General features: G+C 36.7%; 1 protein-coding gene across 14 annotated transcripts in view; it reads right to left on the bottom strand.

Annotated features, from left to right (window-relative positions):
* Nucleotides 1-13,226, bottom strand: part of TENM3 (teneurin transmembrane protein 3) — a 641,819-nt gene that overhangs the window by 325,093 nt on the left and 303,500 nt on the right. For all 14 annotated transcript variants that reach the window (XM_052779556.1, XM_052779554.1, XM_052779572.1 and 11 more), the window contains one exon: nt 9,780-10,082. In XM_052779556.1, the coding sequence (XP_052635516.1) occupies nt 9,780-10,011 (232 nt within the window). In that variant the 5' untranslated portion in view covers nt 10,012-10,082. The remainder of the gene's footprint in view (nt 1-9,779; nt 10,083-13,226) is intronic.

Here is a 13,226-nt window from a genome sequence, read left to right as displayed (position 1 = left end):
CAGATGATCAAAGTAGAGCTGCACTGGTTTAGCAAGAATTCCACGCAATCCTATGGGATCTTAAACAACATCTACTTTCAAGCGTCAATTCTAGCTGGTTTCTTAAGGAAAAATATGTAACTTTTGTAAATAAAATATTTTTCTCCATTTACTGGGGCAAATACAATGCGGCACACTTACAAAGACTGTCCTTTGTAAGGAAAGGTCTTGAGAGAAAGGACAGAAGTTAAATTAAATGTACAGTAGGGTAACAAATTTGCTGGAAATGAAAGGACAAAGATTTTAAAAAAAGAAAATAGCAAACAGATGCCGTGGATGCTCCATAAAACTGTGATAAGAAGTGTACAAATGCTGTCTCCAGAAGTCAGAACGTTAGCTGGGTAGAACACAATTACACAAGAGAATGACTAATAGATGTGATACCATCCATTCTGTCACACAAACTTTACAATACATTCACTAAAAAGGAGTTTTCAAAGCTGTACTTGCAGAGTTCTCTTCACTAGGATGCAAGAAATCGCAGTGTAGACTGACAAGTAATGAGCTTTGCCTATGTTAACATTTTTTCTGATTTAGCATAGTATTTTGTTATTACCTCAGCCTGATTTTCTCTTTTTTGTGAAAATTATCTGTGAAATTTAAACCATCCTAACCCACTGTATCACATTTTCCTCCTGTTTTTAATTCCTATGTTTTTCTCTTCACTCATCACAACCTTCTTCCTTGTCACCTCTTAATCTCTCTTTCTTGACCTTTCCGCTCTATGCACTTTTCCATCTTAACCTCCTTTTCTTGTCATTATCTGATTTAGAGTGGAGCCATACCATTCATATGAGAGACAGTTGCTTCTCCAATATATCCAGTAAACTACATAATAACAAACAGCATTAAATTATATTAAATCTTAGCAAATGTTCATGTAATTTTGAAGTGCTTGTTATTTTGAGCAAACATTAACCACACAGTTCTCCCATTCCTTATGGGCTTTCAAAACCATATGGGGATCTAAGTCATGGTCTCAGTGACTTCTAAAAGAGTTAGTGGCAAATACTGTGAGTTCTCTGAGCTGCACTTTGCCACTCTTGCTAGAAGAGCTTTATGTAAGACTCAAAACCTGAGTCAATTCTATAAAAAAAAAAAAACCAAAAACAAAAAAACAAAACCCCACACTTATTTTCTTTGTGGGAAATACAAGTATTTCAAACCTGATAGTTAAACCAGCCATGTATTTTTACTAGCATTAAATTATAGAATCACAAGGAGACATTGACTGAAATGCTAGCCTGGGAAAGTTTTTGTTTTAAGAAACAGAACAGAATCAATGCGAATGAAACACAGCATCTTCCTGCCACTGGTTTTCCAAATTATCGTTCAAACATGCAGACTCTTCTGTGCAGTATGGGAGATTTGTAATTTTATTCCCTGTTAGGCTTGAGGGTGGCAGGGGATCCTCAGTACTAATCCACAGACTAGAACATAAGAAGCACTTCTTAATCCAGTATAAGGATAATAGACTGTTCATCAAGCCCTTCTGAAGTTACCAGAGTAAGATTAAAGTCAGCTGAAGATAATTTCACAATTGCACAATTCAAAGCTTCAAGCTACAGCATCAGCAATCATGTTCCAGTAAATGATTTAATAATTTAAACATTATAGTTCCAAATGTGGGGATTTTATATAAAAGTCTGGTTTTATGACTATGATTACATAACACACAAACTAAATTAAGAGAAGCTAACACAGCTGTCCAGATCATAGGCTGCAAGAAAAAAAAAAAAAAAAAAAAAAAAAGGATTCTGTGGATTTAAAAAAGAAATACAACTTCATGAGTAGCAAGGAACACAAAGTCTTGATCATGACCAGAATGACAGTACAGGCATTTTAGACCTCTATCTTAATCTTTGGATCCTGGGACCAAATCATCAACATCTCAGCATCCATTTATTACAAAATACAAATAAAGCCTAAATTTGATAGATGTGAAGAAAATATGACCCAAGGGTAAGCAATGTAGAGATGATGGATATCCAGTCTGCAAAGAGCCTACAACCACAGATCTGACAGGTATGAACTGCCACATTAAGGTCAGTACGATGCTAATGACATGACATACAGCTTGAAATAGGGAAAGAAGGTGAGGAGGAAGGAGGCAGCATGAAGAGAAGCACACAAAATAGAGCTCAGGCTCACTGCTATTCCTCCATATGGGGAGGAGAGAAAACTCTACCGTTACTTCTGCCTTTCCACGAGGGAAAGGCATGTCTGCCACCACAAGTGAACAGATAGACCCACAGAGGGATATGTCTCACAGCATGGTAGAAAACTTGATTAGTTCAACAGGCTCTGAACCGGTATAAGAAAAAACCCAACACACCTATTCTGAGTAGCTCATATATTTCTATTTGTAGGATTTCATAAACAAGTATCCCACATGCATGGGAATCAGCTCTGCAATGCATGGACAGAATGAGGCGCTCAGACCATCTCTGTAGGTAAGTACAAGAAACAACAGAGAATACAGACCCAAGGATTTCTGCAGAAATGAAAACCTCTTTTAATCCCCCTTTCACTCACACTTTCCGTCACCCCCCCCCAAAAGGGTTTCCATTCTGTAAACCCCCATAATAAATGTAGCGTAGCATTGTCTTAATTTAGATTTTCTAGCAAAATGTCCATTATGCTGAAGACAAGAAAGGATTTACGACTCAGACATATTTATGGCACTGCAAAGCAAAAAAGTAGAAACACAAAACTTGAGGCAAATGTGTTCCCTTCGCTCTGCCATTTCCTCTTTCAGCTTTAATAAACTCAGTAACGCTGAGTACTGGCTCTCAAGCCAGTAAGTTGTGACATCTTACAAACTAATGTCAGAAAGTATCAAGGAACTTTCTGAGGAATTATTCCTATTTTACGTCTCTGCTTTGCCTTCTGCATTTATTTGCCAGTGATGGAATAAGCAATCACTCACAGCTTGGCCTATAGCCCTGACTCTCAGCCCTAAGCACTAAATCAACAGATAGGACAGAGGGGACTCTTCAGCCTCGTTCATTCCTCTCCTCACCCCATCTCTAACCACACACTTTACTAGCTTTATTCTCTCTACAGATGTTAACACGCTGAAGTCATCTTTCATAACCATGCATGTGATCCATTTACCTCCCCAGTCCTCAGTTTAGTTTTTATTATGAACAGGAGCAGCACATACATCTCAGTATACGAGCTACAGAAAGATGTAAGAGCAATTACAGACCCTCTACAGTATCTTCCTTTCCATGAGGCTGAAAGTCCTTGTGAAGGCCCCTTGCTCACCTTATAAATCCTTAATTGTTATGATCAAGAACTTAATTCTCTTATTTTGCAACGGGACTAGTCCAAGACAAGGTTTTTACTCTGTGGACCAAGGCTGTGTAGAAATGCCTGATCAAGCAGTCTACTGCCAATAACCAAGGATGATTTTTCCCTGGAGAATCACAATTGCCCTTTGTCTCCAGATCTGTAGCTCATCTACAGACCATGACCCACAAGGGGCCAATTTTGACTAGATGAATACCTTAGAGCAAGTGCGCATATCACTGAACGTGAGCTAAATATACTCCTAATCAAATAAAAGTGAAATATTTTTCTTAGTACCACTCTGTAGCTAATAGAATAACTTTAAAAGTCAACAGATCCTTATCACCTGGAACCTGAAAACCAATTAACTTCTTATTGTTGCTTTAAGAAGTAACTAGTATAGCATGAAAGATGATAATATTACTTAGCACTTGCAGCGCTTTTCATCTTCAAAGCATTTTGCAAACATAAACTAATTAATCTTCCCAACACGCCTGTGAAGTGGGTAAGTGTTATTATTCCTGTATTACAGAGGGGAAAAAAAAAAAAAAGCACCTCTGGCAGAAGGTTATGTGCTTAGCTCAAGGCCACAAAATTATCCAGAACATACTGGCACTGTATGCTGCTTACAGAAGTTACCCACTCAAATTGGGCAGATACTGCAGGTGGCCGTGTTTTAGCATAACAAAAAAGCATCTGCCACAATGACAATCAGGACACATCTTGCACTGCAGCCAGGAACATAAAACACTAATTCTAGTATCTGCCTCAGATTTAGAGAGACAGAGCTTGCCATGTCACTGAATGGTGATTAATTTGCTCATCAGGAGATCACAAAGTCACTTATTATTTCATACCTTCTTGTAAATAATCTGCAAAGCAGGCTGATTCAGTTCTATTGAGAATCACTTGCCTACTCAATAGTCAAAATCAGCTCATCTGTAAGGCATAGGTAGTGAAAGGTCAAAAATGGTCTTATATATCTATCCTTCCACTGCTTCAGACAGGTAAGTTTAAAGTACTCAAGCTTTAGGTTTAAAAACATGACCATTTAATTCCTTTAATCCTACAGCTGACATTCACGGTGACTAAAAAGATTAAACATTTTGCTATCCAAATAACTCATTCTGAGCAGCTGGTATTTAAAAGCAATAGACTTTGGAGTCATATTATGTTAGAATAGAAGTTGCAACTAATGTTTCAGGTTTGTGAAGTCTTAAAAATATATCCCTGACAGTATTTACTATCTTAAATAATAAAATAAATTGTCAAAGCATACACATCACTGTTTCAGGTCCCTCTCACTGAAAGGTGAGATTTTTCTAGCACCTAAATCTAATTGTCACGGGAGTGGCAGCTGAACAATAGCTCTGATACATCCACACACTGTAACATACTATACACGGCTTCGCTTTTCAGCAAGCTGGTATCAGTGATCCAGCATACTGTGAAAGAAAGAAATTCTTTTTCTTTGCTTGTTTGGTAAGTTCAGCCCCTCTTTTTTGCAGCTCCAAGGAGTTATTAGGGCACTTAATCTAATTTAGGCATTTAAGTATTCCAGAAGAGTAAAGGTACAAAACCACGCATACAAGTACTTTCTCCTGCAAAACTGAAAGGGGTAGCATGAAAATAAATTGATGTTGAGGCTTGGCTGACAATGAATTGTTCTGATTGATAAACACGGTGAACTCATTCTCACTGCCAGTTAGAAGGGCCAAATAACTTTACCTGCAGGCTAAACCATAGTTGACTCAAGCTTTCAAAAAGTAAAAATGTAACAAAGCCTGTACTACCTCATCGGGTCTTTATTAGCAAAAGGTGTCCTGCAGCTCAGCTTTTCAATTCACACAGTTCACAAACAGTGCTGTGATTATTTTGTATGAAAATATGAACATGCACAAATCTGCGGTGCATCCTGCCACCTGTGCTCATGGGTCAGCCTCCTGCTCCTGTGCAAAAACTCACTGACGTGATACATGGATCACTCTGTAGAATCACTATACTGTCCTGCAACAACAAAATTCTTTGAAATGGAACAATGACTACTTAAGAGGTATTTCATATTCCTCTCTTCCCTTTAACATGTATCTGATGGTAAATAAAGTACACTTTTTGCCTGCCCATATTTTTCTTACTAACTAAAATAAAAAGTTTTTCAGTTCTTCTGAGTCCAGCTTGGTTCATGATCTCCTTCAAATTATTTTAATATGGTTACTATTACTTCCAATTATTTTTTCCAAATGTAATTTAAAAACTGCTACTTAGTTTCTATATTTCTACAATCCTTCCCTCCCACTCCATGGTCACCTCACACTTTCAGATATTTCTGCACAGCAGTCTCCTATGTACTTTGTATCACTTCACAGAGCAGTTTAATTTTGTAAACACATGGATTTCTCTCTGTACAACAGAGAAATTCAGCTTTATAGAGTCAGCTTTAATCCTGAATTCAGCAAGATACTTAGGCATATTCCAAAATACAAGCATTTAGGTTGCTGAATTCAATTAGAGAAGTTGTACATTTAAATCAGGCTGCTCATTATAGTTGGATACTTCAAAGCATTAAGAACATAGGTGTCGTCTTCCTCCCTTACACATAAATAGCAAACAATTGTATCGTAACACCTTGGAAAGTAAATAGTCTTTCATGGTGCTTCATCCATTGTCAAGGATGAGATTAGGTATCTTCTCAAACATGCAATATAAAATTGAGTATATAGCTTAAAAATACTTTTAAAGAAAAAAAGCTCATGGTCTTCACTTACATGGCTGGCTGCTGAGTTTAATTATTCACAGGCTTACCAATTTTTTTTTAATCTTACGTGGGGATTAACAACAAAGTGAAAATAAATAACTATATTAGGAGTTCTAAAAATGGTAGGCGAAATAATCCTCATCTAAAGAGTTTAAAAACAAAACCAGTTTTGCACCAGATGAAGGGGCTTGAGAAGAACGGAAGGAGACTACAGTAGGTCATATCCTTGTTGATGTTAACGGAAAGCATGTTGCCTAGATGAGGTTACAATTTCCTAAACAAGCACACCTGCTCTTCCAGTCTTGTCAACTGGGTTTCAAAACTAACAGAATAATCCCAGTTATATAATAATTTCATGTTCAAATATTTTACTATACGTTTTAAGTGCTGGTTTTAGAATTACAATGACAAATATATGCATTTTAGGCTCTTATTTCCATTTATGCAATTAACCTTAAGCAACAGAAATTCAACAGATGAGGAAAAAGATTCTGTGACTGGAACTGACAAATCAGAGAACCTCTTCTCCACCAGCAAAAATCTCCTGGGATAAAGCTACCACTGAACAGGGCACACCTATCTCCTACGGCAGTATCCCTTTCTGAATTCCTCGCATGGGATTTTGGGAAGCAGGAAGCACAAAGACGCGTGCTGAGACAACTCAGGAAGAAGAGGTAGAAAAGTTCTGATTCATTAGCAGAAAGCTTTGAAGGACTTTACCACAAAATATCAGCCGTAAAAAACACACTGACATTTTAAAATTGTGCCACATTTCAGAGACTTGAGAAACTCAGATAACTGCTCCAGCAGCTTTCCAGCAGACACTGGAAATCTGATATTGTTATTTTACACAGTCTTGGCAAAAAAAGTGAAACACTGGTCATGATTAATTTTAAAAATTAATTTCCAATTAAAGGTATTTATTAAAGCTTTTTTGCTTATAGATTTATTTCCTGTTGATTTAGCAGGTTAGAATGTAATTAGACTGTCAACAAAGCCACATATCTGCACTCTATTTCTAGACAGAGGGGAAAAAAATAAATACAGGGAAGCGTGTTTTATATATTATTTAAAAACCTTTGGAATGACCTTGAACACGTTTTCCACAAAATGCTTCCAATGCCAGAAGCAGTAAATTCTCTCAGTCAAAGATGAATCAAAGGAACACACTATCTAAGACTGCAAAACAAGCCCTTTATAACCTGACCCTATCAAACCTGCTGGTAGTCCCCAAAGGTGCTAAAACAGCACACATTAGAGGAAGCCAATAAGCCATACAAAAAGAACTGAAAGGACAATGAGGAAAATCAAATGGGCACAGATGACAGTGCTGAGACCACTGAAAGCTGAAGATGACATTACACATCCCAGACTGCCATTTTAGGCCTATAGATGTGTAATTTATTGCATATTGGGCAATAAGCATTAGCTAAATATTATGTGCTTTTCTGAAGAAAATGAAGAGGAAAAAAAACCAAGCCCCAGCGCACCATCATATGTGACATGCCAGACCACTTAACTTCTTCCATTTTGTTACTGCTGCTTAAAAAGAATAGTACTCTATTCAGGTAATAGTTTATGAATTTGTTAAATAAATGGTGCCTATTTTGGTATAATTTTGTCACTAGTACTAAGAAAGTGTCTATAGTGCAGGTCTTAGAAAACTTCCTCTTGATTTTACCTCATTAAAGTAATGACATCAAGGTGACTGACAACTTCAAAACTAGAAAGTAATGATGACCTGAAGTTTCAACACATCACAGAAACCAAAAATACACAGCAGAAAGCAGACAGACTACAGTAGCAGCAAGCCTCAGTTACACAAGCCTAAGAGAAATATCTTATTTCCCTTGCAAACATTTGTAGGCAAAAAAGTCAACACCATCTGCCCAGCTCTAATTCTAATGTAAAGTTATTCTACTTGGAACAAAGAAAAACCACCAACGGGGAAAATATTTTTAAACATTTCTAAAATTAAAACTAAAGACTTCTCACAAGGAGGAAGTTTCTTTTTCTACCCCTAAATCTATTCTTGTTTCCTCATAAAAGAGAAGATAGCTTTATACAGAAGACTGAGGCATAGGTTCACACAGCTCTTGGCCTAGCTTTATCCTTTTAGATAGCTGGGCTGCAGTACTCCACACATTTCATAACATTTTTTTTTCTCCTTATATTAAGTAATTTAGCTGTGGAAATGTAGAAATGCCAATTCCAGAGACTACAGTTTTGAATCCAAAAGTGACGCATAAGTGCTTAACCCTAACTGAAGCCAAGTACAATCTCCCAGAATCACTGAGGTCCAAAGAGACCTCTCGAGATCATCTAGTCTAAACCCTCTGCTCAAGAACGGTCAGCTACAGCAAGTTGCCCAGGACCACATCCAGTCAGGTTTTGAGCATCAACGTGGATATTTAGAGCTTTCATGTCTCTCCAGTCCTGGACTCAGAAATTCAACAGTGAGCTCTAACAACCTGTTAGCACTGGTCAGATATTATAGATATCCACTAAAAAAATCCCCCAACAAACCCAAATGTGTTAACTGTGAACTAATTTACTTTACTCACTGTACAGTGCTCTGTTACTGTCCTTGTGAGCTAAAAGATAAAGACCCTGAGCTAATGCATTATTCGTATGCTCATCCACACATACTATGTTTCCCCAAATCTGTTCATAGAGCTTGGCCTTCTTGGAACAGTTGTGTTTATTTCTATTCATTTTGAAGCTATTTACATTTTAGGTATATGTCCTGGTTTCAGCTGGTATAGAGTTAATTGTCTTCCTAGTAGCTGGTACAGTGCTGTGTTTTGAGTTCAGTATGAGAAGAGTGTTGATAACACACTGATGTTTTCAGTTGTTGCTAAGTAGTGTTTAGACTAAGTCAAGGATTTTTCAGCTTCTCATGCCCAGCCAGCGAGAAAACTGGAGGGGCACAAAAAGTTGGCACAGGACACAGCCAGGGCACCTGACCCAAACTGGCCAAAGGTGTGTTCCATACCATGTGACATCACATCTAGTATATGAACTGGGGGGAGTAGGGGCAGGGGGATCGCTGCTCAGGGATTAACTGGGCATCAATCGGTGGGTGGTGAGCAATTGCACTGCACATCATTTGTATATTCCAATCCTTTTACTATTACTGCTGACATTTTATTAGTGTTATCATTATTAGTTTCTTCTTTTCTGTTCTATCAAACCATTCTTATCTCAACCCACGAGTTTTACTTCTTTTCCTGATTTTCTCCCCCATCCCACTGGGTGGGGGGGGGGGTAGTGAGTGAGCAGCTGCGTGGTGCTTAGTTGCTGGCTGGGGTTAAACCACGACAGTATATTAGAGTGGCAAACTTTTGGGCAATCTGTTACTGAGTTGAATTTATGCTGGGGGTCTAGTTTTTAGACTGTAAGGCCTGAATACTTCACACTTGAGTCTGCAATACTGTCACTGACCCATTGCCCAACATGGGCCATTTACTTAACTTTCCCATGCATCATATACTATTTATTTCAAAGATGGTACACCATGCTTTCCCATCTTTGGAAAACATCTAGGGAGATACAAGTGAAGTGTATTATGTGTGTAGAGTATTACTAAAACTGATGAAACTGCTATAACAACATACTCTTCCCGCAGCAAGAATGCCTTGTTACTTGGTATTAATGAATTATACGCCCTGAATTAAAACATCTTGCCTACCTTGTCTGGTGTACTCATCTGCTTCTCTGTGGACCAAGTCTTTTACCCGGTTTCCATACAGCAGCCTAGAGGAGTCATGATCAAAAGCTTTCAAGGTTTCACTGGAGCTGTAAGACTTCTGCGTAGGCACTCTGCACTCCTCATTTTCTGCGGAAGAATTTGTATAGCGCCGTTCCTTGTCCCGTCTGCTCTTTGTCAGGGAGCAATAAGGCCTACGTTCCTTCACATCCATACTTCATTCCTTCTCTGTGTACATCAGTCCAGCTTATTTGGAAGTCTTCTCTACATTCAGCTTACGTTCACCTGTAAAAAAATTAGAAAGACAACCACTGATGTGTTACAATGTTCTCTAATTGCTGTGATTGCTTCCTAACTGTCTGGAAGAGAAAGAAAGATTTGATCAACAATGGGTGAGATGCACTTCTGTAACATTTGCAAGACTTCGCAGAGTTTCATGCACGAGCTACTCTGATCAAAAAAATTAGCAAAGAAATTCTTGTGAGTGACAACACAATACTTCTCATTGTTATACAACAGATTAGAAGATCAAAAGCAGACTGAGAACTGAGAGGAAAAAACATAGCTTTTCAGCTTTAAGAACATGTTACTCAACTAAAGTCTATCTGCAGGTAAGTTGTTTTCTCTTTTTTTGAGAGGGATGTATGCTTTAATGGCAAGTCTGACTTCCTTCTGCTTGTCAGAAACTTCTGGTTTTAATATCTCTTTTTATATACAGACTTCTACAACTTTTTATTGTCATTTCTATTCTAAGAAAATTGTTCTCATCAAAAACACATACACATAATTTCACAGCAAGCTACAAAAACATTATAGATGATATGCAGGAAGACTTCTCCAAGGCAGTATATTCCTATACAACTTGTGCTAGAAAGCAAGTAACTATTTGATATGTAAATAACAGTCAGAAATAGTTTTCCCTTCCCTCAAGTTTTTAAGGAATATTACAGTAAGAATCTTATTTCTACTACTATTTATTTGTCTTTACTGTTCATTCCACTTAGTTTTCAAAACAAGGCTTCTCAGTTTCATCTCTTGGGTCCTGCACACTTAACCAAAATATCTACATTTCTGACAGAGTAAGAAATAGTTTGGAAAATTTGCTTTTGTTCTTTAAAGAAAAGTGCTAAAATAAAAGAAAGAATATAATTTGTATCTTTAGCAGCTGACAAAACATCTAAATAAGGAACAGTTTGGATGATTTTAATACTTTGCAACTGCACCTGTTAACTGAGGCCTTGGTATTTCTTGTTTAACACCTTATATATTAGGGTTCTCTCCTTTGTCTCAAGGAAAACTTTCTCCTGGGTGCTCCCCTCAATTTAAAGTACTTAAATACCACAACTGATTATTTTATGAAGTACTATCAGTTAAGTCCTTTGTGATGCAGAATTAAAATGACAGTTTACAGCATATATCACAAAGCAACAGCCAACTCCATTTGCACTCTGTTCAGCAAAACCAAGATTGTTTTATAACTCTTCACCTATTTCATTTTAAACATTTAATCTCAAACTAATTAGTTGTCAGTCCTGAAAAGATTTTTAGAGAGTATTTAATTTACTACAGAATCATAATTCAAGTTTGTGAATGGCAGCTGGTCTTCTGTCATTCTGTTTTGAAATTCTCTGAAAAGCTTTTGCACACCTTGACCTGTGTGAATCTCAATTTATACTAAAAGACAAAGCTACAAAGCTTCCATTTAAGCAAACTCTCTTCTGTATTTATTATATTTTCAAATGCTAATTGGTTAAAAAGAAATTGAATTATTTGTACATGATCAAAAAACTCTTAAGTTTTATAACAGAATAGTTTATTAAATTTATGACTATTTAGATGTTTGCATGCCCATGTAGCACATCTTTTTAATGTATATGTAATGCTCAGATTTCAAAATATTTGATTGACTAATGAATGCAAGTTCTTTCCATGTAAAAACAATATTCTAGACATTTTATAAACTTTGTGTTTTATTAACACTAAACTCAATCATGATTTTAAAAATCATTATTAACAGATACACACAGGTATTCTTTTACAGTGTAAAGACTTCATGCGGAAGCATATCTCCCCTTTCATCTAAGTGTTTCATGACTTTAAAGGGCCACTAATTCCTAACATCTCTAAACTGTACCATGGGAAAACTGACATACACATCAAAGATGGAATAATTTTGATTTTTTTTCCAAGTTTCCAAGCTCTTTTATAATGTATAAAAAAAGAAAAAAACAAACAAAAAAACCACCCACAAAAACCCCAAACTCTTCTTTGCACAATACTTTGTTACTATACCAACCTAAAATCCTCAAAGATTTAATCTGTGCTGTAGCATGAGGAAGTACTGATCTGCTTCCCACAGAAGTCGATGAATTCAATAAAACTTCAAAAGGCAGTTTTCTGGGTTATCTATTGCCTCTCCACACTAACAATGAAAAGGTTAAAAAAATACAAGCTGTTTAATAGCACCACATTATGGAGATACTTTAACAGTGATTACACTGCCACAATAATGAAGACTAGTGGATTTTTTGGTGGGCATTTTTGGGAAGAAAAAAATTCCTGTAAGATTTAAGAACCTGATCTTTTTGAATCTGGCATTATACAATACACCTGTCTACCTTCAGTAACCTTTAACTTTAAAAATTAATAGTATCTCTCAGCAAGTTTTAGGAAACACTTAACATCCTCAGGCTCATGCCTCTTGAAATTATTTCATAAGTGAATTAATACACATATCTGAAAGAAGGAGACAGAATAAAAGCTATCTTAAAGATCTGTCTACAAATAGATGTTCTCTACCATGATCAGAACACAAACAGAAAGAGAGAACACAAACATATCTGCAGAATACAGAAATAGATATCAGTGTTAATGTTTAACTAGTAAGCCAGCAATGACAAGTCAAACAAAGGAAGACTTGCAGATGGCTTTACAAGATCAGAACCACAAGTCTTACTACTGCAGTGGGATGTTTTACAGTCTCAAGACTGTGCAGGACTGACTTGTCCCATCAAGAATTCCCCCCCACCTTTTTAAAGAAAACAAACAAACAAACCCTCAACTTTAGAGAAATATTTTCAATTATTGAGAAAAACATTTTAAGAAAAAACCCCGAACTGTCAGTTACTGCATCTGCTCACCTCCTTTCTTACAAAGATCACTGTAGTAGAGCTCCTTTTGTATAAAGATCACTGTAGTTAAAATATTAACAAGTTTTCCCACTCAAATCTTCAGATTTAAATGAACCACTGTTGCACAAATTTGAAGATATTTCATTTTTTCTTCTCCTCTGTTTCCTATAACATAAAAGCTGCATCCCAGGGGGAGTTACCTGAATGCACTGACTAGCTTTCTTTTACTATGCCTTAGAAGAAGCTTAGATGAAATAGTGGTAATGAGTACAATACTCAAGGGAACACAGCAACTAAT

Source organism: Harpia harpyja, chromosome 2 (genome assembly GCF_026419915.1).
Source record: "Harpia harpyja isolate bHarHar1 chromosome 2, bHarHar1 primary haplotype, whole genome shotgun sequence".
Lineage (NCBI taxonomy): Eukaryota > Metazoa > Chordata > Aves > Accipitriformes > Accipitridae > Harpia > Harpia harpyja.
Note: the sequence above shows the minus strand (reverse complement) of the source record. Positions and strands in the feature narration are given on the sequence as shown.